The sequence below is a fragment of the Lontra canadensis genome, unplaced genomic scaffold (genome assembly GCF_010015895.1).
Source record: "Lontra canadensis isolate GAN:19392208 unplaced genomic scaffold, GSC_riverotter_1.0 scaffold89, whole genome shotgun sequence".
Classification (NCBI taxonomy): Eukaryota; Metazoa; Chordata; class Mammalia; order Carnivora; family Mustelidae; genus Lontra; species Lontra canadensis.
This window is the reverse complement of record NW_022631083.1, coordinates 3,485,690-3,512,433: the sequence shown is the minus strand read 5'-3', so window position 1 is coordinate 3,512,433 and position 26,744 is coordinate 3,485,690. Positions and strand designations below refer to the sequence as shown.

Sequence of the window (26,744 nt, the reverse complement as noted above, 5' to 3'; positions counted from 1 at the left end):
CTTGATTTTTCTCCCTAGCACTTAACTGCCGTCTAACATTTTGCATATTTTTCTTATTTGTTTTATTGGGTTCTGTCTTTCTCTAATATAATGGAGGCTCTGTAAGGAAACGACATTTTGTCTGCGCTTAACTGCTGAGTCCCCAGCATATAGAACATGATGGATACTTAGTAATTGAATCTGGGCTAGAAAATAACTTTTGTCAGGGTGCCTGGGTGGGGCCCAGTCACTTCACATCTGACTCTTGATTTTGGCTTAGGTTATGATCTTGGGGTTGTGGGATTGAGCCCTGTGATGACTCTGCGCTCAGCATGGAGTTTGCTTGTCCCTCTGCCTCTGCTGCTAACCCCACTCACACTCTCTCTCTCTCTAAAATAAATAAATAAATAAATACTTTAAAAAAAAAGTAAATAACTTTTGTCATCTTCAGAATGGTTGCCTAAGTTTTCTGACTTTACACGGATATAAAAATAAAAATAAGAACAGTAAGTATCAAATAACAGGTCAAAGTTTAAAAAGGAAGCAAAGAATAATTCAGCAAAACAATGAGCAGATAACTTGAGTGTTTCTGTACTATTTCATACATCAGCCCTTTTAATTCTCATTGCACCAACTTGTAAAAAGCAGAGATTTTCATTTTTATGGGTAAGAAAACAGAGGCTCAGAGAAGTCAGATTATTTATACGTAGTCAGCATATATCTGGCAAAGCAAAGACCACGATTGCTTGTCTAAAACCACAGGTTAATTTAGCATTTCAGAAGTGAAATTTTCTTCTCACATGTGGAGAAGAAACACATAACTTAGAACACTTAACATTCTTGTTGCTTGGGTATCCCGTATTAAGGGAGCCACAAAATGGTTGTTACACATTTCTTCATCAGAGATTTGCACTCTGGTCATACAGTCATTCTTCCTTACATCTGGAAACTCTCAGATATTTTCAACCCTCTCTCAAAATAAGAGGATTTATCTCAGGCTTTTTAGTTAAAAGTTTACCAGATCGAAACACCTCTCTCTATCCCACCGCTTCTGGACATGTCACCAATTATGGGAATTCTTTTTTTTTTTTAAGATTTTATTTATTTATTTGTCAGACAGAGATCACAAGTAGGCAGAGAAGCAGGCAGAGAGAGGAGGAAGCAGGCCCTCTGCTGAGCAGAGAGCCCGACGTGGGGCTTGATCCCAGAACCCTGGGATCATGACCTGAGCTGAAGGCAGAGGCTTTAATCCACTGAGCAACCAGGCGCCCCCAATTATGGGAATTCTTAATGTGTGTCCAGGCATTGGAAATCCCAGTAATGGGGTTGAACCCAGCTTGTTATGGGACATGCTACAAGAAATCAGAAGAAAGAGACCACAGACTCAAATTTGATTCTCAATCAAATCAGCTGTGGTCAAGAAGGATGTAGATTTTATTTTTGGCAATAAGTATTACTTTCCCAGTGGCTTACAATCATTTAACATTAGTAAAGAAAAAGAGGGGCCACAGTATTGACCTTTTTAAAATCTTGAGAATTTACTAATCCTGCTATTTCTTGCTGTCAAGTTGAGAGACAAGTCAGGACTTCCCTGCTTCTACATGACAAAACTTCACTAAGTCAGACTAATTGAGCACAGAGAAAGTTGGAATTAGTCAAAAGTAAAATTATAGCATGTAAAGAAATGCAGCCTTTTAATATTTTGCTTATACTGTAACTTCCATTAAATAGTACCTAAGTGTTGCAAAGTATAGGTCCCGAAGGGTGGGCCTCCTTTTAATGGGTAGTTAAGAATCATTTTTAATCAGCAGGTTGTTTGTACATAAGTATAAATTATTTTCAGTGGGTTAAATATTTTTGCTGAAAGATTTTCCCCCTGCCCTTCTGCTTGGTAAGCTTTTTGCTGTCAACTAGCCAGACTCAACTTTAGCCTAGGCCAGATTATGCTGGATCCCTGACTCAGTGCCTTACCACCACGTTTAAAGCCCAGCCTTCCGGGCAAGTGGGGGAGGGATCAGCGTCCTTCCTCTTGTCAACCTTATGCAGTCACATTCACCCTTTGTGGGTTCTTCTTGTTGCTCATGGGAAATGCCAATATCCTGTTTTCAGAGGAGCAGCCCTCAAATTGGTGGTACCCTTTGAAATATGCTTCAAGGACTTTGAAATACAGAAACTCTTATTCTGAGGTCAATGTTTTTCTATTTCAGATAGTCACACTTCCACCATGTTCTCTCTTAGGGACACCTGCCCCCCAAACTCCCATCCAATTTCTCCTTTTCTCTGCTTCCCTAGTTCCTTCTCTACATTCTACTGGTACTCATCTCCTATTTGATCTCCCTCTCTAGACTGCAGATGCTTTGAAGACAGAGATTCTCCCTTTTTCCTTCCTTCCTTCCATTCCTTCCCTCCTTCCCTCCCTCTCTCTCTCTTTTTTTCTTAGAGAGAGAGAGAGAGCGAGAGCATGCATGAGCAGGGATGGGGAGGGGCAAAGGGAGAGGGAGAGCGAGAATCTTAAACAGGCTCCACACACCCAGCCCAGAGCCTGATGCAGGACTCCGTCTCACAACACCTAGATGATGACCTCAGCTGAAACCAAGAGTTGGACGCTTAACCAAATGAGTTACCCAGGCACCCCCTTATTCTTTCTTGTATTCCAAACACCTACCATGATGAGTGGCATCTAAGAAGGAAACCATTTAGGAATGATGGAGAAGAATGTTTTCTTTTCACAGCACAGTGCTATACTCCATGGCATTGGAATATAAAAACTGGACAAGTTTGGAAGTATTCACACTGCAGCCTTCCTACTGTAGAGTTTGGTCCTCCGACTCCATTCTCTGCCTTTCCTGGACAAGGGGAAAGTGAGGAAACTATATACAGTTTTCATTTCTGAGCTGAGAATGAAATGGGAAGTGGCAGGGAAGGAGGAAGAGAAGGAGACCAGCCCATATTTCTGCTCTTTGAAACTTTCCTCCCTGGTCCTCTGGAACCAACACAATCAGGCCAAGATAAGAACAGAGCCAGTAAGAGAGGCCATCTGACTCCAAGAGCTTTCTAGAATGGCACTTATATATATCTCACTAGGGTGACTAGATGTCTTCCATTGCCTGATGTCCTGGTTATAGCACTGAAACTCCTGTCACAGGAAACCACTCCCTGGGACCCATGAATCCCTGGCTTTTGGTGATGGGCACCAAAGTTTGGGAGAAAAGTACAAAACCCATGAGGTGGCCTCCAGACTAAGGGCTGACAGCAGTGGTGCTTTAATGCCAGATGGATACCACATAGATGGTTTGTCTTCTGTAGTTGCTGTCACTGATTTTCCCCTGACAATGATGGCATTTGTGATTTACGGTTCATAGGAATGGATCATCCATTGTTGCATCGCTCTAGTGAAGATATGTAAGTGTGTAATTAAGGGTGTTGTAATCGGGGGCACCTGGGTGGCTCAGTGATACGCTTCTGCCTTCGGCTCAGGTCATGATCCCAGGGTCCTGGGGTCGAGCTCCGCATCAGGCTCCCTGTTCAGTGGGAAGCCTGCTTCTCCCACTCCCCTTGCTTGTTTTCCATGTCTTTCTGTCAAATAAATAAATCTTTAAAAAAAAAAAAAAGAGTGTTATAATCATGAGCATTAAGAATCTGGCTTTGGCTTGGCCTGTTGATTAACTGTTGTGATTTGTATCAAGATAGTGCTTGTTAAAATGTTAACATTGTGCATATTCTGATCATGTCTTCTAAGAATTCAGATAATTAAAATGATTACAATAGCAAAGCCAGCATGGCCCAAATCTCATTGAAAATGAAGGCTAATTGACTGTGATATTTTAATGACAGATGGAAGGATGCATACAACTGGATTGGGGTGCTAAATGACCAAAGCAGAGCGTAATACACAATATATAGAACAGACATTGGAGCTGGGCATGGAGAAGGTGGTGTGAAAGCACATAGGGAGGCTGAATCCCACTAATTTGGGCTGAGGTAGGCGAGTACTTCTAATTCAAAGGTTTTTTCATCTCCCCAAAAGATACCAATAATTAATTAAAAATAGGTGCTGCGGGGCACCTGCGTGGTTCAGGGAGTTAAGCGTCAAAATCTTGGTTTTGGTTTAGGTCATGATCTCAGGGTCATGAGATCTAGCCCTACGTTGGGTTCCGTCCTCAGCGTGAGTCCGCTGGAGGTTCTTTCTCTCTCTCTCCCTCTTCCTCTGCCCCTCCTGCTTGTTTTTTTTTTCTCTCTCTCTCTAATAAATAAATAGATCTTTAAAAAAATAGCTGTTGCTAAAGAATCTTAGGCATACCACTCCAATGAATATTAAGTTTCATTTCCTTATTGCTCTATGGAACTGACATTTTCTGATTCAGAGGATGCAGTGATGTGCCTGCGGCACACGAGGAAACCTGAAAACCATGCCTTTATGACGTAGAGCTGATTCTGTCTGATGTTTTCAACCATCCCACTGTCTATAGTACAAGTTCATCAGATCAGTGTTCTACCCAGCTACTAGGTATTTTGGTTTAAAATTGAACTTTTGAATCATCTTCTTGATTTCTGTGAGGATTTTAATGAAATCTAAGAAAACAAAAAAGCACATAGATTGTTGATATCTTGTTCTCTTTTGCTGCTTATTTGCATACCCGCAGACTGTTCAAATGTAAATTTTGAAAATTCCATTCAATCTATAAACTTCTCACCGAAGACTGAAATGGTTTTACCTATTAAATACCTATATACCTTTTACACATACTCTTAAAAGTATGTGTCTGATTGTTTACCTGTGATACTGAGGCTTTCATGATGCAAGTTTGAGGTTGCTTTCCCATCTCCTGAAAATGTGCAGAAGCATTTAATGAGATGTTTGAATTTATAGAACTGGAAGGAGATAGCCTCCTTAGCACATCTGCCTACAAGATGGCTGTCACTGTTGTCAGTTATGAAATGATACTAAAAGGTTGGCTTGGCATAAAATCGTATTTTCAAGTGTGGGACAAAAGGAATGTCCTTCTCTAATTTGGAAATACATTGAGGATGAAATGGTGGGGAAAAGTACAGTAAAAGAGATATTTACATTCTTTTTCTTCAAAACTTTTTAGTGATTTTTGGCAAGGCCATAAGAAGCCTTGAGAATGATAACGTGACTGTATCTGTGTCATTTGATATTCTGTTTAGGCTGTGGCAAAAAACTCATATGGTGATAAAATGAGTCTTTTTTGGAAATGACTTTCAACTTGCTAAAATAATTATCAGGAAAGGGGAAAAAAACATCAGAAAAGTTAGATAGGATTTTTCTTAAGGAAACTAAAACTTTGATCTTAGACGTTAAAATTACCTTTTTAAAAAGAAAAAAAGATTTTATTATTTATTTGACAGAGAGAGACACAGTGAGAGAGGGAACACAATCAGGGTGAGTGGGAGAGGGAGAAGCAGGCTTCCTGCTGAGCAGGGAGCCCGATGAGGGGCTCCATCCCAGAACCCTGGGATCATGACCTGAGCGGAAGGAAGATGCTTAACAACTGAGCTACCCAGGTGCCCCTAAAATTACCTTTTTACTTCAGAACTATATACCTGGAGAAAGAGAGGTTTCACTTATCCATTTAGATTGTTGAAAAATGAAAGACAAACTTAATTGTAAAATGTAAAACTATAGAACTTCTAGAAAAGAGCATAAGAGAAAATCTTTGGGACTTAGAACTGAACTCATCAAAATCATTCAGAATTGGAACTGATCGAAATTAACTATTTTTGTTCCAGGAAAAAAACCTACTGGAAGGATGAAAAGACAAATTATAGACTGGGAAAAAATATTTGCAAAGTACATATCCAACAAAGTCCTTATATCTAGACTATATAAAGAACTCTCAAAACTCAGTAATGAAAAGAAAAATCCTGTTGGAAAATGGACAAAAGGATGTAGACTTCTCCCTGAAGGAGATACATGGGTGAATTTCTCATTAGCCTGTAGAGAAATGCAAATTAAGATCAGAATGAGATATAATTACATACCTACCAGCATGGCTACAATGAAATATAGTCATAACACCAAATGCTGGCAATTACTCATATGTTACTCGTATATTGCTGGTTGGAATGTAAAATGGTAGAGCTGTTCTGAAAACTATCTCAAAGGTTCTTCTCAAAACTGAAAAAAAAAAAAAAAAAAAGAAAATGGATTTACTATAGGACTCAACTTTTAAATTCTAGTGCATTTATCCCAGAGAAATGAAGAGTTATTTTCATGTAGGGATTTGTACATAAATATTCCAAGAAGCTCAATTCATGGTAACCCCAAGTCGGAAACTACCTAATTGTCCACATGGATAATGGTTAAACAAGCTGTGGTACATCCATACAGTAGGCTACTACTTGACAATACAAAGGAAGGAATTATCGATACACACGATAACTTGCATAAACCTTAAGGAAAACATGCTGAGTGAACAAAGTCACATACTGTATGACTCCATTTATGTAATATACATGAATTAATATAATTATAGAGATAGGGACCAGGTTATTAGTTACCAGGGGTTAGAGATTGGGGGCAAGAGGTAATATAAATCTTGTGGTAAAATGACGGTTAATTATATTGGTGGTGGTGGTGGTTGTACAAGATGACAGCGTGATCCAGTTTCATAGAACCACACTCGCACACACACAGGCACGCACAACATGGGTACTTGCATAACTGATGAAATCTGAGCACAGTCTTTAGAATGTACCACTGTCCATTTCTTGCTTTCCATATAGTACTAGAGTTGTGTAAGATCTAGCATCAGGGGAGGCTGGGTGAAGGGTGCATGGGATTTCCTTGTACATTTCTCTACCTCTTCTTATGACTCTACAATTACCTTAAAATAAAAAGTTTTATAAAACAATAGATATTTTAGACAGTGATAGCATATATGATGAATTTATAGATGCAAACAACCTTATTAAGAAGCCTTTAGATACATAGTGGATGGATGTTTTGGAGAAGTGGGAATGAATTCCCACAAGTCTAAAAATCTGTTCTCTTTTTTTTCTTTTCTTTTCTTTTCTCTTTTTTTTTAAGATTATATTATTTATTTGACAGAGAGAGTGCGGCAGGTAGAGGGAGAGGGAGAAGCAGGCTCCCTGTGAAGCAAGGAGCCTGATGTGGGGCTCGATCCCAGGACCCTGGGATCATGACCAGAGCCAAAGGCAGAGGCTTTAACCCACTGAGCCACCCATGCCCCTAAAAACCTGTTCTTGCTAGTAAGGAGAATCATAAGCATTCCACACTCACATGGTTTTGTTGAGAGGATATTTAGCTTAATGCCATCACATTGGACTGACATCAGGGGTCTGTGTCATGTGTGTTGGAGCTGAACAGATCTGCAAGTCAAAGTGAATACAAGAAAACTGAATACATATGACTGTATTCAGTTTTTCCACCACAGAAAGAAATGAGGGATGTCTAAACTGCTTCAGGCAGTTCAGAGAAGTGTTATTGGAAAAGGAAACCATAAAAATATCCTATTGTATCATGGAGCTGAAAGAAGCAGGACATTATTATTTTTTGTATGCAGTGGTGGTGAAATATAAGTAGTAGTTTAGCCCTGTTGTATTTATGTTTTCCTTTTAAGAAGGCTTATATTTATATATCTCAAAAAACATAGTATAAAGCCTACAAAATTTAAATACCCAATAAATGATTTTTTTTTTAAGATTTTGTTTATTTATTTGACAGAGAGAGAGAGAGAGATCACAAGTAGGCAGAGAGAGAGGAAGGGAAGCAGGCTCCCTGCCTAGCAGAGAGCCCGATGTGGGGCTTGATCCCAGGACACTGGGATCATGACCTGAGCCGAAGGCAGAGGCTTTAACCCACTGAGCCACCCAGGTGCCCCCCCCCAATAAATGATTTTTAAAGGGTTAAACTGCTACATCAGAGGACAAAAAGAAACATTTAAAAATCTTGTTATATTTTTCTCTTACATTGTTTAAATAGTCCTATTAATTACTACTGATTGCCATACTAACTAGTTCTCATGTTGTTGTAACATTTATATAACAGAGAGGGAAATAATGCAGGATAATGTATAATTTCCATCCACACCTGTTTTTTCCTGTGTTAAAGCAATGCCACATGTATACAATTACTTACTGTGTATTATATTATTAAGTGTTTTTGTCCATTATTTCTGTCCCGTATTCACTGTAAAAGTTGACCACACTAGGAAATAAACTTCTCTTTATGACATAGGTGCTAGGAACAAAATTAAGTGCAGCCAGACCTGTGTGTCTCTTGAGGTCGGGGTAGGGATGGTAAAGAATACCAGATTACTCATCTGTTTGCTTGCTCCTCCTGACGCCGCAGTGTGCAGTAGTGACCCACGTGGGTTGTGTTTTTCCCTCAGTAAGAGAGCATTCTGCTTTGAGTCCCACAACTTAAATGTGCTCCTGAGTAATTTGAGCAGGGCATCATACCTAACAAAGACAGGGGTGAGAGTGATGGAGGATGAAGTTGAAGGAACAAACAAAAGCTAGAAAAATTTGAGAGGAAATGGTTTCTGGCACAATAGTAAGAGTTCTAGAAATACTTCCGAATAGATGAAAAATGGGTTAATGAACAAATGAGTGAAAAGTATGCTAGTGTTGCTAAATTTTCTAGTCCAGGCAATTGTATAATCTTACCTCTGAAAATGAAATTATGAGAATAGAGACTAAATATCTTTTGGGTGTTGGGGCACCTGGGTGGCTCAGTCAGTTTAAGTGTCCAACTCTTGTCTCAGCTGGGGTCTTGATCTCAGGGTCATGAGTTCAAGCCTGGTGTTGGGCTCAACACTGGGTATGGATCCTACTTTAAAAAGAAAAAAATCTTTTAGGTGTTTATCACATTTTTTAGTTAACTTAAATTGATTATATGTATAGGAGTATCATGTTTTATGCTATTTTAGGCTCCCCAGTACCTTGCTGTGTTCAGGGTATCAGAGAAATGAATTTGGCTTTGTCAGAATATTTCCAAACAATCCAGAGCCAGGAAGCCACACCCTTTGAAAACATACACTCTCTCACACACAGATTTAAGCTTAGCTGGAGTTTTGCATGTTTTCTGATTTGTCCAGCTTTTATAAAACTTTTCATTCTCATATGATATGTGCTCTCACATGGAAATTTAATCATATTTAAAATTAAACACATTTAAAATTAGAGCTTTTTGTAGAAACAGAATCTATGGTTTTAGCATCTGTATCTTTCCCAAACTTATAATACCTACAAATAACCACATCCAGCGCTAGCCTCATAGTGTCAGGGATGAAAAGCTTTTGACTGTTTAGATCACTGAAAACTATGGCAAGAAGAGGTCTTAAAATTAATCCAAGCCCCTCTCCCCAGCACACCCAAATCTCTCCATGTCACTCCCCTCTGTTGTACAGATCAGGAAACTTGAGTCTCAGAAGACGTTTCCCAGATGATTTCCATCATGTTCTTTCCGATGCTTTCACCATATGTGTCCACACTTTGTTAACAGGAGAGAACATTTATTTTAGTATTAGGTAGAATGATAATGAGTCTAATGGCTTTTCCTCAGCTCTTTGTGTTGCCCTTTCAGAAGGAGAAGGCAGGATTGTCATGAGCAGGAGATCAAAGGGCTGCTTCAAGTGAGGGGTCTTTCTGGGGCCCTGGCTTCTGCTGCCCCAACTTCAGCTCAGCTGCAGGTTTTCCTTTGTCCCCTTCAAGTGTAGTTCCACAAATAATGAAGCTGCCACCAATTTTTCTTCTCTTTTAAAGTCCAGTCTTCCCAAACCCCATATTTAATTATCTTTCTGTGTTGTTAGACTTTGTTTTATAATACTGATTCCAAACCCGTAGTCCAAAAAAGGCATTGCAACACTTACTAAGTAATAGTTTGCTCATTCAGAAGGGTATTAAAAACATGGCTATTTACTTAACAAGATTCTTGAGCTTTAAAAAAAATACTTACAAAAATTATATTGCACCTTTAAAAATATAAATGAAGAAGTTGGATAAATTAGCATGTAAATGTGGGTGGCATTTGTGTGAACAGTAATTCTAACGTACTGAAAATAGCCATATTCATCACAAATTAAAGTATCAAATTAACTTTAAAATGGTTCCAAATAAAGAGCTAGTATTATGGAGAAATATTTAACTATCTTGTATTTTTCTTTTAGAAGTTCAGCATTTTGCTAATGATACTAGGATGAGCGATGTAATCCTTAGGAGGATTATCTTAAAGTTACGTGATTTAGCTAGATTAAGCAGTCATAATTTAAAATCCTTTAATATTTCCTTTTAGTGAAAAGACTAACCTTGGTTAAAACGTCTGTGTGCACCTCAGTGAATTCTGCATCATTTTTTTCTGTGGCACTTTAAACACTCTCTGATTAATCCTTCTGCCTGGGCCCGGGTTTGCAGGTGAACATCTGTGGTGAAGAGGAAACACGATCTGTTCTTAGAGTACGGAGGGTGAAACCTGCCCTGTTGGAGAGGGTCCCAGATGTGTTGATGGGTGCTAGTATTGCCCCAGCTGTGGCCCGCAGGGGAGGAAGGGTCAGGCCAACTCTCACAGATGTGTGCCTTCCTTCTGTACTGGCTACTTGGGTTGCAGAATTGAGTTGGGGGAGGAGGACAGGGCCTACTGCCAGCAATCCCAAAGACCATTTCTCTTTTGTCTGAGATTGGTGACTGGAGGCAGAGCCAGACCTTTTTAGTCCTCAAAATAGAGTTCTATGTAATCCTTTGGTCATACCCGCCTCTATCAGTGGAGTGTCTACTTGGTTTGATAGCCCTCGCTGTACATACAAAAGGAGGTGGTCTGCCAAAGCCTCCATTGCTTTTAGAGCCATTTTCAAATGTACTATTTTCTAGTGACATGGAATTCCCATTCAGATCCCTTGACGGAGGACATGCCACATACTCCCACGATCTTAAGAAGCTGATCTTTTGCTTATGTTCCTGTAGTACGCCCGTCAATTTAGCCATACCTATCAGTTTGTCCTTGCTGTGTAACAAATCACCCAATACTTGGGATCTTAAAAATCATCCATGATTCCATGGGCTAGAAATTCGGGCTCAGATCTGAGTGGTTCTTTTGCTAGACTTGCCTGGGCTGACTCATACAGATGCAATCATCTGTGGCTTGGCTGGGACTGGATGGTCTAGAATTCCCTCGCTCAGATGTCTGGAAGTTGGTGCCCTGTCGGCCAGGGCATCTCATTTCTTCTCCACGTGACTTTGCCATCAGGCTAATCTGAGCTTCTTCCCATGGTGGTCTCAGAGTTTTCAGCAGCTGGAGAAAGCACACCCCCCATAAAAGTGCTTGTCAAGCTTCTCCGTGTGTCATGTTTGCTTTTTTTTTTTTTTTTTAAGATTTTTATTTATTTATTTGACAGGCAGAGATCACAAGTAGGCAGAGAAGCAGGCAGAGAGAGAGGAAGGGAAGCAGGACCCCCGCTGAGTGGAGAGCCCAACGTGGGGCTCGATCCCAGGACCCCGAGACCATGACCCGAGCTGAAGGCAGAGGCTTTAACCCACTGAGCCACCCAGGCGCCTCTGTCATGTCTGCTTTTTAACTAAAACAGGTTGCACTGCTGCCCAGATTCAAGGGATGGGGAAAAAAATGTTCCACTTCTTGATAAGAACTGCAATGTGCCGTTGCAGTGGGGTATCCAAACAGGGAATACCTGACAATTACTTTTAATCTACCTACCTTTGCTGACAGGAATATTTGTTTTTATCGTTTTTTGTTGATTTTTGTGATAAATATTTCAAATGTACATCAACATTCAACCACACTCCAAAGTGGAAAGAGTAATACAAGAAACTTCCCATATGCTCATCAGGTGGATTCACCAATTTTCATTATCTTGCTCCATTGGCCGCCTCTACTTTTTAACTTTTCTCCTTGCTCAAGTGTTTTGAAGCAAATCCTAAACATTGGGTTATTTCAGCTCTGTATGTTTCCATATGCATCTCTTAAAAAGGAATACCCTCCTATGTAGCCACAACACTATGACCACATCTTGATATCATTGAACACTTGATCTGTAATGAAATTTCCCCAAATGTCTCAAAAATGTCTTTTTTTTTATAATAGATCTGAAAAGGAATCCACCCACAGGAGGTCCATAGCAGTCCAAAATAGCTTTGCTTTTCTTTCTTGTCTACTGATTTGTTTTGGAAAACTGGGTCCGTTTTCCTGTACAGAAACTCCTACATTCTGTAGTCATCTGTTTCTTTCCTTTTGGAGTCCTCTGACTTGCTTCCCCATCTCCTGTATTTCTGTTTATGAAAGTTAGCCCTAAGGCTGAATTTCATTCAGGTTCCACTTTGGGGACAGCCGTGCTCTGTAGATAAAAGTACTGTTTGCTTGCAGTTGTGTCACATGGAGGCATAAATGTTTGCTTGTCTTAGCTTTGAATGATGCTAACATTGCTCAGTGAGTTGATCCCTTGATGACCCAACTGCCTGGGTCTGTTGTTTCAAATGTTACAAGAAGACAGTGTCCTAATTCTATCATTCCAGATTTGTTAGCTGGAGTTATTTTATAAGGAACATCTTTTTCATCAAAGTTATTTGGTTATCTGAAATAGAGTGCATACAAAATATATTCTTTCCTTTAAATCGACTGCTTATAGAATGAGAAGCTAGTGCCCAAGTTATATCCAGAGTTGTTCAATAAATAGTTGTTTGGGGGCTCTCTCCCTTACTTTCTTTCTTTCTTTCTTTTCTTTTTTTTTTTTTTTTTTTTTTAAGATATTCCGTGTGTTTCAGTTAATTGCCCTATTCTTTTTCTTTGGGGAGGGCCTCAATTGTTTCATCTTTGGCCAGTGAGAACTGCTGGTTGTTGGCTTCTGTATCCCTTTGATCCATTACTCTCTGAGAACTTCCTTGCTTTGTGGCACAAAGTATCCCAAGTTTATCTTGTATATTTCTTGCTCCAGCTCTGTAATCAGTCATTCCTGGCTGGAGATTACAATTTGGGCACTAGATGTGCTCGTTGATATTGGGTTTTCATCCTTTCTAGTCTTTTTTATTGGCAAGAGCTAGGAAATCTCTATAATACACATACACATATATATTTTTTAGAGATACCTTAAAAATCAAGTTATACTGACTTTTTAAAAATTTAAATTAGAATTACAAAATTTTTATTTAACTTTTATGATTTTTATACTTTTTTCTTGTTAGTAGAAAATCTTGGTTCATAAGAATGTTAATATACCCAGGGCGCCTGGGTGGCTCAGTGGGTTAAAGCCTCTGCCTTCGGCTCAGGTCATGATCCCAGGGTCTTGGGATTGAGCCCCGCATTGGGCTCTGTGCTCAGCAGGGAGCCTGCTTCCTCCTCTTTCTCTGTCTGCCTCTCTGCCTACTTGTGATCTCTCTCTGTCAAATAAATAAATAAAATCTTAAAAAAAAAAAGAATGTTAATATACCCTACTATATATTGATATATTAACTAATAATATAACCAGTATAAAACCATACACTATAATGTTATCATTATTGGCAGATACTAACATATTATTAGCATTATCAATTTGAAACTATCAAATACATAATGCTGATATTATATGCTAATAATGCTAATATATTAAATATACTAATATATTTGTTAAGACACATAAATAACAGCTAAACGTTATATATAGGTTAATGAACTAATGAATATATAGCAATTTTATATTAATGTACACATACAAAAATTAACAGTTTCCCAAATTAATAGTGTTGGTATTTTTACTAACAGGCTACGGAATGAAATTTAAGATTTCTTTGCAGTGCTGCTTTCCTTAGAGTATGTTATACAAAGAATCTACAATCAAAGTATTTTGTGTTAGAGACATCGGAAATAATTCTTTTCTCTGTGGTTAGGTCACCAACTTAATGTATGTTTTCTTCAGTTCATTTTCAGTTTTCACAGATATTTTTTCTTCTTGATTTCATTTACTTTTTAAAATATGTAAAATATTTTTAGTTTTCAAAGTTGAAACTATATTATAGAGCATATGTAGAAAAATTATTGATGTCCTCTCCTTCCTCCAAAGGTAACTATATTTGTTCTTAGTCTTCCTTCTAGTGTTTCTTTTGCAAGTATATGCATCTATTTTAGTCCCTTTTTTAAAAATATTTTTCTTTTTAAAGATTTTTTATTTATTTACTTGACAAACAGAGATCACAAGTAGGCAGAGAGGCAGACAGAGAGAGAGGAGGAAGCAGTCTCCCCGCTGAGCAGAGAGCCCGGTGCAGGGCTCGATCCTAGGACCCTGGAATCATAACCCAAGCTGAAGGCAGAGGCTTTAACCCACTGAGCCACCCAGGTGCCCCTATTTTAGTCCCTTTTAAAAATTATTTTATTTATTTATTTATTTTTTTTAGAGAGAGAGCACACCCTCATGGGCATGGGTTGGAGGTGGGGTAGGGGCAGAGTCAGAGGGGGAGAGAGAGAGAATCCCAAGCAGGTTCCACACCTAGCACAGAGCCAGACCTGGGGCTTGATCTCACAACCCTGAGATCATGACCTAAGCTGAAATCAAGAGTTGGATGCTTAACCAACTGAAGCTCCCAGGCGCCCCTAAAGGATATTTTAAATATAAAAATATGTTTACCTCTTTTTAAATGGGGCTTCAGTCATTTTTCTATATCTTCTGTTTATTTATTTGTTTTAAAGAGCCTTATTATAAAGGTTTATCACACCACAGTGTAAAGAGAATCCAGACATACTTTGGGGGACATGGTCATTCAGATTCTTTTAAGGAATCTCTTTTTTAAAAATCTGGTGAGTTTGGTATTCCCTGCCATCTAGAGAAGTCAGACTTCAAACTAAAGTGGAGTTGGGAGATTTCTTCTGATCTCCATTTACTGTTTGAGGCTGAAAAAATATCCCATAGCAATTCTTTTACAAACACCAGTCTGAGAAAAAAAATGTTCCTGAATGAATAAGAACTGTGAAACTCCAGGTGTACCCTCCGTGTTGTCCACTATGGCTTTTTGGTTTACATTCTGCCTCATTCATAGTCATGTTCACAAACCTGAACTTAAGAAAAGTCTGGAGCTCAAAATGAACATGTTTAAAATAATTTCCATAAGATTTGGAAAGGAGGAGGAATCAGTGGAAGTAGAAGAATATCAGAGAAATCAAAGAGTTAAAATTAGCAGAATTTGATGCAGTTTAGTTAATAATGTAACAATGATAATTTTTTAACTTTTAACAAATCTAGCATAGTTATATAAGATGTTAACATTAGGGGAAGGCGGATAAACTGTATTATCTTTGCAACTTTTCTTTATAGCTAAAATTATTCCAAAATAAATTTTATTTAAAACACACACACACACACACACACACACACACAAGCAGCTGCATTCAATAAAAAAGTATACTTAAAGAGCTTCAACAAATCAATAACAGAAATAACCTAACAAAAAAGGGGGGGAATAAATGACATAAACAGGAAGTAATACACCATTTTTGTCTACCAGATGGGTGAAAATTTAAAAGATTACTATTATTAAGTGTTCATATGGGTGGGGGAAACAGGATAAGTTGATCCAGTATTTTTGGAGGGATGGTAGACAATAACAGTTTAAAAAATTTATTTCAAATAAACATATACCTCAACCCAGAAAATTCCCTTTAGGATGTCTCTCTTAGAGGGAAACTTCACATGTGCACAAGAAAGCGTAAATAAGGATTTTCACTGCAGCAGCATAATATCAAAACCATCTTAATTAGACAAATTACAGTATATCTATGTTATGGAATACTAGCTAGCCATTTTTAAATGATAACATAGATTTTCATTGTTTGACATAATCTCCAAGACAAAAATATTAAGAGGAAAAAAATTGCAAAAGTAAATATTGCCTATCATTTGTTTTCTAAAAAACCTGTATATCCCTGTATATATACACAGCCCTCTTTTGTTTCTCTTTGTTTTCATATATATGTGTAAATAAATACACAGAAAGTGATCTCGAAAGACATACTCTGGTTCAGTTTAAATACTAATATTCCTGGGTAATAGGAATGGGAATGAGCATGGGGTCCAGTTGGACTCTTAAAAAAATGTCTATTGCAAAAAAAAAATGTCTATTGCTTCTTTCATAGAAGGAACATATGCCTGCAGTAGTTGTGAAATTAAGGTGAGAAAGAAAGAACTTTCTTTCTTTCTTTAGAAAGAAAGGACTTGGGCATGTCTTGTCAACAGAGAGACCTAGAGGTGATAGGGAACTTCTGAAAAGCTTGTCACGAACTCATAGAATGAGTTCTAAAGGGAGAGGTGGTCTCTAATGTGTGGGGTCCGGTAGAAAATGAAAATAGGGGACCCTTTGTTCAAAAAGCAAAAAAAACTGCCATTAAAGTTATTTATAATTTTACCATTTATCTTTATATTAAGCAGTGCCAGTTTTAAAAGCAAAGATCAGAATATTTAACTTGTATGAGCAATCACTTAAATTACACAGTCTGTATTTTATGGCCTGTCCCTGGAGTTTGTCCCTTAAGCTGGCCAGAAGGGACAAACCCAGCTGGACTCAGAAAGGTAGGGAGGAGAGAAGACCCCATTCCTGGGGCGAATACCCCTGGGTCTGGTATAATCGTAGCCAGTATAGACCCTCACAGGTCCCTGGGGGACCCAATTGCCTTCTGAGCCTACTAGGACCCTCTTCTCACAACCACCTGCCCTAAATGGCCAAGGTGAGGACAGGGTCTGGGGGAGTCAGGCTACAAGACTGCCGCTCCAGCCCATAGCAGACAGCAACTACCAAGGATCCTTAAGCCTCTACCCCCAGTAGCTTGGTACTCCAATGGAGGCTAGGCAGGGGACTCACCCCCACCAAGATATATATGGCCTCCTGTCAGCCTGGGGTTCTTGCCCAGACCAAGGTGCTAAGGGTACACAAGCCTGACCCCAACCCTCTCCCAGATCTTTGTGAGGGCAGGGAGGGGGAGAGAGCACTGGCAGGGACTTCAGGAACCCTGGGAGTGAGTAGCTGAGAAGCCCTTCAGGGAGGCTAAAACAAACAGGATCGCTTGTGAGCTAAGGTCTCCAGCGCATGCCCCTGTGTCCCACCACCTTCACTTACAAAACACAAATCCAAAGCAAAAACCGTTAAGATTCCAGACAGTGCTACAGAGCACTAAATCCCGTGTAGGGGCCTTCTCAGCAGCTGCACCAATTGCATACCATCAGAGGTAGCCTGGGTAGGGTCAGGGTTGCCACCTTGACCCTCAGCCTCATCTGCTGTTTTTTACGTGGAAGACGTCAGAGAAAGCTTGAATTCTGAGATGTAGAATCCTTTGGCTGAGAAAGCATGAAAATGGTGGCGAGTTAGAACAAAGTTGATAGAGCCAGCCAGCTCCGGATATGGGGTGCAGAGCCCAGGGAGGGCAGAGGACAGAAGAAAAGCAGGTGCGCAGGGTAGGTATATCATAGTTTGTCAGGAAGGGAAGGGAGTTTCCATTCCTTAATTTCTTTTTACCTCTAGGAATCACTGCTTGGCCTTGGGGGGAGGTCTTTGAGGAATCCTTAGGAGAGTGTAGAAGATGGGAAACAGGAGCTGGAGAGAAGGGGAGGCAAACTGCTCAGAGAGGAGTTAGAGGCTTGCCTTGACAGTCTGGCTGGAGTCATGGATTCCATTGAATTATGGAGCTAACAATCGGCCTGGTTGTGTGAAATTCAGGACCCGACAGAGAGCTCTGCCCTGCCCCAGTCAAGGGAAGGATGGCCTCACTCTTGTTTTAGGGAGGACTGTTCTTTATTTTGAACTGAATGAAAAATGACTTTTTAGTGTTCATATGTCCTTTTGAAAATGAAATTATGTTGGTGATAGTAACATTCTTTTGATTTTTTTTATTGTAGCAAAATGTACATAATATAAAGTCTACCATTTTAATCATCTTTAAGTGTATGAGTGTTTGTTTTTAAATGTCATTGCTTTGCAAAATAAGTGAAAAAGTTGGTAATCCTATAATGCATCCCTGAAGTGTTTTGTTTTGTTTTGTTTGAAATTTTACTGGTTTGTGAAGTCTGGAAATTTTATGACCCTTAGAAAGCTGTTCTTTGTTTAATCTTGTTCTATGACTTTATTGGCAGAGGAAAACTCTGAAGCAATGTATAGAATTTTTTTTTAAAGATTTTATTTATTTATTTGGCACAGAGAGAGAGAGAGCACAAGCAGGAAGTGTAGCAGGCAGAGGGAGAGGGAGAAGCAGATGGGAACCCCAATCAGGGAGTCCAAGTCAGGGCTCGAGCCCAGGACCCTGGGATCATGATCTGAGCTGAAGGCAGATGCTTAACTTCCTGAGCCACCCAGGTGTCCCCAGTGTATAGAATTTTCAAAGACATGGCATAGAAGTACGGCTAGAATTACTTTTTTTTTTTTTTTTTAATTTTATCTATTTATTTGACACAGAGAGAGAGACAGTGAGAGAGGGAATACAAGCAAGGGAAGCGGGAGAGGGAGAAGCAGGCTTCCCTCGGAGCAGAGAGCCCGCTGTGGGGCTTTATCCCAGGATGCTGGGATCATGACCTGAGCCGAGGGAAGATGCCTAACGACTGAGCCACCCAGGCACCCCTAGAATTATTTTTGTTGTGGTGGTGGTAGTGGTTACAGTGCTTTGCTACAATTCTGTTTCTAGTATTTAGTATATCCTCTTCTGTGGCATTATCAAGGTTGTCTTGTGTTCTCATATGTCAGTGCCCGAATACTTTCCCTTTGCATTTCATATGTAAACTCACATCTCATACCAAAAATAAGTAAATAGGCCTTTCTCAGGATAATTTTTCTTTTTTTTTTTTTTTTTTTTTTTGGTAATGGAAACAAAATATACAAAGTAAAATGCAGGCATGAATATAGTTGTTCCTTTGGTCAAGGCTGTTGTAATAAATGGTTCTAGCTAAGATTTACAGTGGTTTTGTGCAGTTCTTTTTTTTTTTTTTTCTTCATTCTGAGCCGCAGACACCAAAAATCCCACAGGAAGTTCTCTTTCTGAGTGTTGTGGTTTTTTAGTTTCCTGTTCAGTTTGCATTAGATGATCAGAAAAAACATAATCTGTGCAATCAAAAGAGGTTCTTGGTTAAACTTGATTGTTACTCTAAATGAGAATCTCAAACTTGCTTGTGTTTCTTCCCATGGATGAGTCTAGAGGAGCTATAACCACATTCACACCTGAACATTAAAGTTGTGGTATAACTTTTGTTGTTCAGTGGATAAACTCTCCATTGTTAAAGGGGCAGCTACCTGAGATTATGCTTTATGCTTTCCACTTCTTATCAGAGCATTTCCACAAAAATAAACCATTGGGATGAAGATGTGTTTTTAAGACTTGACAGTAGTGTTTTACTTTCATTTTTACAAGTGACAAAAACTTTCTCTTGCTACTTTAGAGAAAAGGAAACACATAAAACATGTTATACAGTTTACTTCAGATATTACAAATACCACTGAAAAAATTTTAGAGGGTACTATTATTCACTGAGATATTTTTACAAATGTAACTTTTAAAGCAAGGTATTCTCAAGGTAAAAATTTTTTTGCTTGATTTCAGTATGTCTTAAACCATGGCAAAAATAAAATAAACTAAAATTGTAATCAGATATACTAGATCTTTGGCAAGTTGTTGTAATCAGGCATTTAAATGATATACAGAAGACTTGATGAAAAGTGACAAATGAGAACAAAAGAAAAGTTTCGGTGCATTTTTAGGTATGTCTCTAGGTTTAGGTGCTATTAAAAACAGGATGCCTAGTTCTAGGCAGGTTATGCTGATTACATGCCTTAATATATGATAAAAGTAATAAACACATGAAAGGTTTCCAGTAATAAAGTAATAAAGACATGAAAACTCTCCACATTTTTTTAAAAATAGTGCTGTTTCTGGGGCACCTGGGTGGCTCAGTGGGTTAAGGCCTCTGCCTTTGGCTCAGGTCATGATCCCAGAGTCCTGAGATCGAGCCCCACAATGGGCTCGCTGCTCAGCAGGAAGCCTGCTTCCTTCTCTCTCTCTGCCTGCCTCTCTACCTACTTGTGTTCTCTGTCAAATAAATAAATAAAATCTTTAAAAAAAAACAAACCAAACCAAACAAACAAACAAAAAAAACAGTGCTTGTTCCTAAGGAGATTTTAATTGCAATTCTTTTTTTTTTTTTTTTTTTTAAGATTTTATTTATTTATTTGACACAGAGAGAGACAGCGAGAGAGAGGAAATACAAGCAGGGGTTGTGGGAGAGGGAGAAGCAGGCTCCCTGAGCAGGGATCCTGATACGGGCCTTGATCCCAGGACCCTAGGATCATGACCTGAGCTGAAGGCAGATGCTTAACAACTGAGCCACCCAGACACCCCTTAATTATAATTCTTAAAAGAATAAATAATACTTTGCCCCCAAACAAAAAAATTACACCATAAGTTTAAAACAAAAGTGACTTCAACCATTTCTATGGAGTGGGGGAGAGGAAAGAATAAGGGTTTGATTTGCGGAATGCTTTTTTCTAGGTAAGATAGCTTCAGTTGCAAAAGATATGAAAAGGTTACTTTGGGATCTTAATATATATTTATGTATGATATACAGGTATTTCTTGGCTAAGAGAAGTTTGATCTTTCCATACAGTTGAGTTCCAAACAGAAAATCATTGTTTGAAATCTGGTGTTTATGCCTTTTCCCCCTTTCTTGTGTACCTTTTGTGGCACTAGGTTAGGTACTAATTTAAAAATGTTATTTATTGTTACGAAGAATTTCTGACATTTGTGGAGAGCTTTACATTTTACAAGTGAGTAATAATGAGGCTGGAAATGGTTTCTTAGGTATTTGGCGTTTAGCAAAGCAGTCAGCATTGTGGGAAGTGTTTGCAGAAACTGATTAAACTTGGACCATGGGCTGCAAGTCTTTAACCTCCTTTTCTGCCCGGATGTGAGCTGGAGACTGGCTTCAGAAATGGAAGGCCCCCTCAGCCCCTCACTCACCACCAGGAACTGCAGCATTTTGGTTGCCAAAAATATACTTTGGAAATCCCTGCGTACAGAGGTGGGAGAGGCTTTGGATGTATCTTGAGGCCTAATGTGGGTGGGCCAAGATATCACAGTTCTCTTGGGTCTTTCCCAGTCTGCTTGCCCAGGAGTGCCCACGACCTTACCAATTTTAGTTTTAGCACCATCGGTTTGTTGAGAATGAGAGCAATCATTTCGATCCTGTTAGGAGCGCTTTAGAGATGAAAGCCAGGACTTGCTTTACATAAAAACGCATTCTGCTTTCAGTGGGAAAGCAAGGCCCAGGCATGTGGTGACAGCTGTGACCATCGATATTCACGACGTTAAGGAAACTATTGTCAGGAAAGGTGCCAGCCTTTCCAGCAGCCCTTCTGCGCGGGGGCCGATCAGTCGTGGTTTGAGGAGCAAGTGGACAAGTCTCTGCTAGAAATCGAAAAAGCTTTGGTACACAGGGGTTTGCTTCTCGGGGACGATTTCTGCTGGACCTTTGATAAAAACAAACAGGAAGACTCGCATGCCAGCGGAAACTGTCCACCAAGTACTTCGGAAACTGGGCTTTTCCTTCCGTGACTGGGGTCGGACCTCGGGAGGAAGCGGCTCCGCCCCCGTCGTGGCCCCACCCCGTCGTGGCCCCACCCCCATCGTGGCCCCGCCCCCCGTCCAGCCGGGCATGCTCAGTGGGCCGGGCCGGGCCGGCAGGTTTGCGTGGCCTCCCGCAGTTGCCGGCGCCGGCTCAGCCTGTGGGCGCTGGGTTCTTTCCCCGCGGCTGGGTCCTTTCCCCGCGGCTGCTCCAGGGAAGTTACGTGCGGACGCCGGCTTCTGAGGAGCTACCGGGCGGACTGCGGGGACGGCCGGACGACCCCGGAGCTAGCCAGTGGCGAGCGGGCGGGGCCGCCGTGTTCGGGCTGTGAGAGCTTTGGGAGGCCGAGCGAGTGGCCGCACTTGGAGGGAGGCGCCGACCGGGCGCGCCCCGCGGAGAAGACCCGGGCGGGGCGGGCGAGGGGGGGGGCGCTTCCCGGACTTTTGTCCGAGTTGAGTCCCCTCCCCGTGGGCCGGGCCTCTGCGGCCGCCCCCGCCCCCAACACCGCTCGCTCCGGGGAGATGTTTATCTGGTCTGTGGCGTGAGGAACCGGCGGGTTGGTGGCTTGGAGTTTTGGGTCCGAGGAACCTCGCGCGGCGCTGGAGAGAGACAAGATGTCCGCCAGGGCCGCGGCCGCCAAGGTGAGCGTCTCCGAGGCCCTCAGTGCCGATCCCGAGCGAACGCGGCCGCCCGACCTCGTCGGGCCCGCGCTCCGCGCTCCTCCCCGCGTGCTACTGCCCAGGCACCGGGGGCGGCAGCGGGTGGGCCGGGCTGGCTGTGGCCGTGGGCTGCTTGGAGCCCCGCGGGCGGGCGGGCGGAGGGCGGGGACCCAGGAGGGGGCGGCAGGCGCGCAGAGCTGCGGTCCCGGGCAGGTGCATCGCAGCCGGCGTCGGTGCCTGGCTCCGGCTCGCGGCGGGCGGCGACGCGCAACAGGTCCGGCGCCGGCAAACTCGGCGGCAGGAGTGGGTTCTGCGGACACTCAGGGCGAGACTGCGGCGGGCGGGAGGTCGGGGTTTGGGGTGCCACCTCCAGCAAGCCGGTAGCTGCCGTCTTTGGAGGAGTGGTTGGTCACCGGCGAAACCGTGCAGTTTCGATCTGATGTCACTCTCCGTGGTATGCGCGCGCCAGTGATAAGACATTGAGGCAGCAGAACACTCAGTGTTTTGTGTGTAGCAGGTCGGAATTTTTTTTCCACACTGTGTAATTTACTTAAGGTAGCATTGAAAAAGTGAACCCCTTACCACTTCTTAATAGTTTAATTTGAATTAAACTTTCAGAAGTAACACAAAATACTCCTACAAATGGACAATGAGATGAAGTCTAAAAAATAAAATTAAGAAAGACTTGTGGGTGTAGCAAAAAGTAACACTTTTTTCCTATCAGTTTTTACATGTGCTCTGAAGTTCTAGGACATTTTTCTCAGTGCTGTGAAACTAACTTGTATGTTACTTCAAAAAGCTGAGGTTCGTAAACTCAGTTAAAATCCCCCTTTCCTTTTCTACATTTAGTCTTTCTCATCATACAGTAGTACCTGCTCTTTTTAACAATTACAGGCATACAGAAATGTGAAGAGTAAAAATCCTTTTGGAAAATTAGTTCATTACTTCAAACAGTATCAAAGTACATAAGAAGGTAGTGGTTTTATGTATTTATTTTTTGCTGGAAATGTATATTCATAGCATCTGGAACAGGGTATAATATGGTTCTGAAGTTTCTGAACTCAGGACCTTGTTTTCTGGGAGGCGGAAATTAGCAGTTACATTTAGTACTGAATATATATATATTTTTAAGGAGTATAATATTCGTTCTTTAAGAAAATTTTAATTTGTACCTTTTTGACCTTACATTGATGAAGAACAATCTAGAGATAAAATTTGAGCCAGTGACTTAGAATAAAAAGCAAAATTTTGCTTAGATTTTAAAGTAAGTACGCATTACTTAACCTTTAAGGGAGTTTCCTCTCGGAGGAGGAAAGGCTTTGTTTCTATATTATACATAGTGTCACTTTGTTCCTGAGGTGTGATCTCTGGTACTTGATATCCAAGACAACACACTTCGTTTTATTATTATTATTATTATTACTATTTTATTATTTTTGTAATTAAAATAACTCTATGTGAGGAAAATAAGACAACATACCCTTAAGAAGATTATTTGAAGTACGGAGAGAGGTTAAGTTTTCAGTGGATTGTTAGAGTAAGATTTAGAAGAAACAATACTTTCCTTCCTGAATTATGGGATTGATAATGGCATTTTGAAAAGCATCAGTATTTCAATATTATATTGTAGGGACGTGTATTCGTAAATATTTAGGAGTAAAACATGAGTTGAAAGCTTATTTTGTTTAAATGCTGTATTATGAGCTTACCACAAAGTCTTCTGTAGAACAAGGCAGGCAGCCCTAAAAAAATAGGGCTTTTCAACCCTATTCAACCTTTTCTCTAAGTCCCATTTAATATCTTGAGGTGACTGAAGTGCTTACTACAAGCCCGACTGTGTACTTAATACTTTACACGTGATACTTGTGTTCCCCTACCCTAGCCCTCAGCTTAGAAAAAAAACAAAAAGAAGACATTAATTTTGCAGCTTGCTCTTTTGTTTTAGTAGAGGAGTTGTAGATCAACTCTCTAAGCCAATATGTGTGGTTCTGTCTTCTTTGTAGTAGTTGAGCAGTCTGTTATCCTAAGAATATACTGCAGATCATCATTGCCTTATTGACATTTAACTTGCTTTCAGGATTTTGCTATTGTAATAGGTAGCTTTATATTTATATCTGTGCATCAGTATGGTGTGTTATGTCCTTAAAAATGGAGTTTTGGGGTCCAAGGGTATGTGCATTTAAAATTCTAATAAATTCCACTAAGTTTTTCTCCAAAAAGAGCATGCCTAGGAATAAATACAACATTTGTTGGTAAATTACGTGTTATTTTAAAGGACATAAAACCTGAGTAAATTAGATGAAGGAGATGGGGAGCGTCAGTATTGTAGAATATACCAGTTCCCCAAGTCGATATACACACATATATGTATGTAATATAATTCCAAATAGAATTTCAGTGGTATTGTAGAAAACTTGGCATATAATGAGAAAGTTTATCTGGTAAAATAAATGAATGATAGCCATGAAATTTTGGATAAAGTAGGCCCCCCTTGAAAACCTAATCTGTTATAAATTCAGAGTAATTTAAAGCAGTCTGTCAGCTCAGGAATAGACAGTGGAACTGCAGAATCCAGGAACAGTATTGTATTTGAGTTTTTGGTGATTATCATCATCAACATTTAATGTGTTGGGTATTGTTCTAAGTGCTTAACATGAATTAACTGATTTAATTCTTATAGTAACCCTATGAAGTGAACATTACTATTACCCCTACTTTATGGATGAGGAAGTTGAAACACATAAAATAATTTGCCTAAATTCACTTAGCGAGAGAGAAAAATTAGGAATATATGATAAAAATTGGGGAAAGGATGGGTTATTTTTACCAAGTGCTGGGACTATTGGTTATCCTTTTTTTAATGGTAGTTTCCTGCTTCAAACCATAGGCAAAAAAAAAAAAAAAAATCCAAATGTTTGAATAAGAGCAAATAAATTAGATCATAAAATACTAGGAGAAAGTGTAGGAAACTTTAAAAAAAAAAAACCCTGAGCTGGAAAGGGCCTCTTTGTATGTGATGTTAACTTAGGAAATAATTAAAGGAAAAGGTTTTTGTATGTGTAGTATACAGGAATTGCAAACAGAATTGCTAGTGCACCTGATAATAAAATTCTAGAGTTGAAAACAGGAATTTGAGGGTAGTTCTTTGTCTCACCAAGGAATTAATTATGTAAGAAAATGGTGTGAATAATTATTAGGAACATTTCCTATTGGTTGAATCACAGAAAGTGGCTGAAGGAAGTTGCAGTGTCTTCTGGATTTTCAAGCTGTTTCACTTTGGAGGAAGCAATAAAATTTAAGATTGTACTATCATAAATGCTTACTAGATTTTGCTGCTTAAATGTTACCATTAGGTTTCAGGAGCAGTATTTTTTTTTTCTTATAGTAATCTCTAAAATTATAGCATAATGAAGTATAAAAATAATTTACATCACTTCTTGGGAATTGATTTATTATATCAAGTGAGGTACAATTTACTTTTCTTTAATTTATTTTTATTTGCTTATGTATTTTAAAAAGCTGGGTGTTCACTTGAACTCAGGGCTTGAACCTGAGCTGAAATCAAGAGTTGAACACTGAAATGACTAAGCCACCCAGGCGCCCTTGGACTTTTCTTAATAGCTGAACATTTGAAAGTTAAGAACTGTAGAAAATTAGTCTTTATAGGTAGGAATTGTGTCCTTTATGGCTGGTACAATGTAGTTTTAGTTTTGGTACTTACTGACCAGTGCATATTTGCCACATATTGCTTTAAAAGTAAAGGGAAAACTCACTGGACTTTATGAGAATTCAGTTGATTGTGTCTGCCAACTTTTAATGAGCTTCACTGTAGTAATATTTTTCTGGATGTGCTAATAAGTTTATACATTACTTATTTTTCACTAGGAATATTTTTACAATATTAAAGGCAAGAGGCTTTTATGTTAGCATTTTTTTAATAACTTTTATTTTTTTATGTTAGCATTTTAGATATTTATGGTTAAAACTGTAATTCATGTTCTTTGTTGATCATCCTGACTGTATTTACAACTCTTAAGTTTATTTTATGACCGCTCTGTAAGAGAGCTACTTTTCAAATCATACGTGCCTTTTCTCTCAGATTGTGCAATGACATAAACTCCACTACTGTTAGGATAGGGACCCCCCCCCTTTTTTTTTTAAGATACCAATGTTTTCATGTTAATATCTTAAACCTTTATTTTATATTTAAGAAGGACTCATCTCAGGGTCACGAGATGGAGCCCTACATGAGGCTTCGGCTCATCAGGGTGTCTGCTTGAGGCTCTCTCTTTACCTCCCCAAATAAACAAATAAATAAAATCGTAAAAAAAAAAAAAAAAAAGACTCATGCTGCTCATTGATTACTGTCAGTAAGTGATAGAGAAGGTCAACCATCCACAACCACCAAATAATGAGTTTGAGACCAGTCTGTGGCATTGATGGGTGTAATGCTGGGACTGTTCCTTGTTTGGTTTGAAGGAAAAAGATTACAGTAGTTTCAGTCACTTTTTTCAATCCTGGAAACAATGTACTGGCTTTGACTTTTACTTGGTCT

The 26,744-nt window shown here is 39.7% G+C and overlaps 1 protein-coding gene across 6 annotated transcripts in view; it reads left to right on the top strand.

The window, feature by feature from the left end:
* TJP1 (tight junction protein 1) overlaps positions 1 to 26,744 on the top strand; it is a 245,234-nt gene that overhangs the window by 116,273 nt on the left and 102,217 nt on the right. The window contains exon 1 of one of the 6 annotated variants that reach the window (XM_032835976.1): positions 21,741 to 22,171. The exons of the other annotated variants lie outside the window; for them this stretch is intronic. Within the exon in view, the coding sequence (XP_032691867.1) occupies positions 22,145 to 22,171 (27 nt within the window). The 5' untranslated portion in view covers positions 21,741 to 22,144. Of the gene's footprint in view, positions 1 to 21,740; positions 22,172 to 26,744 lie in introns of those variants that run through there. 6 annotated transcript variants of the gene reach the window in all.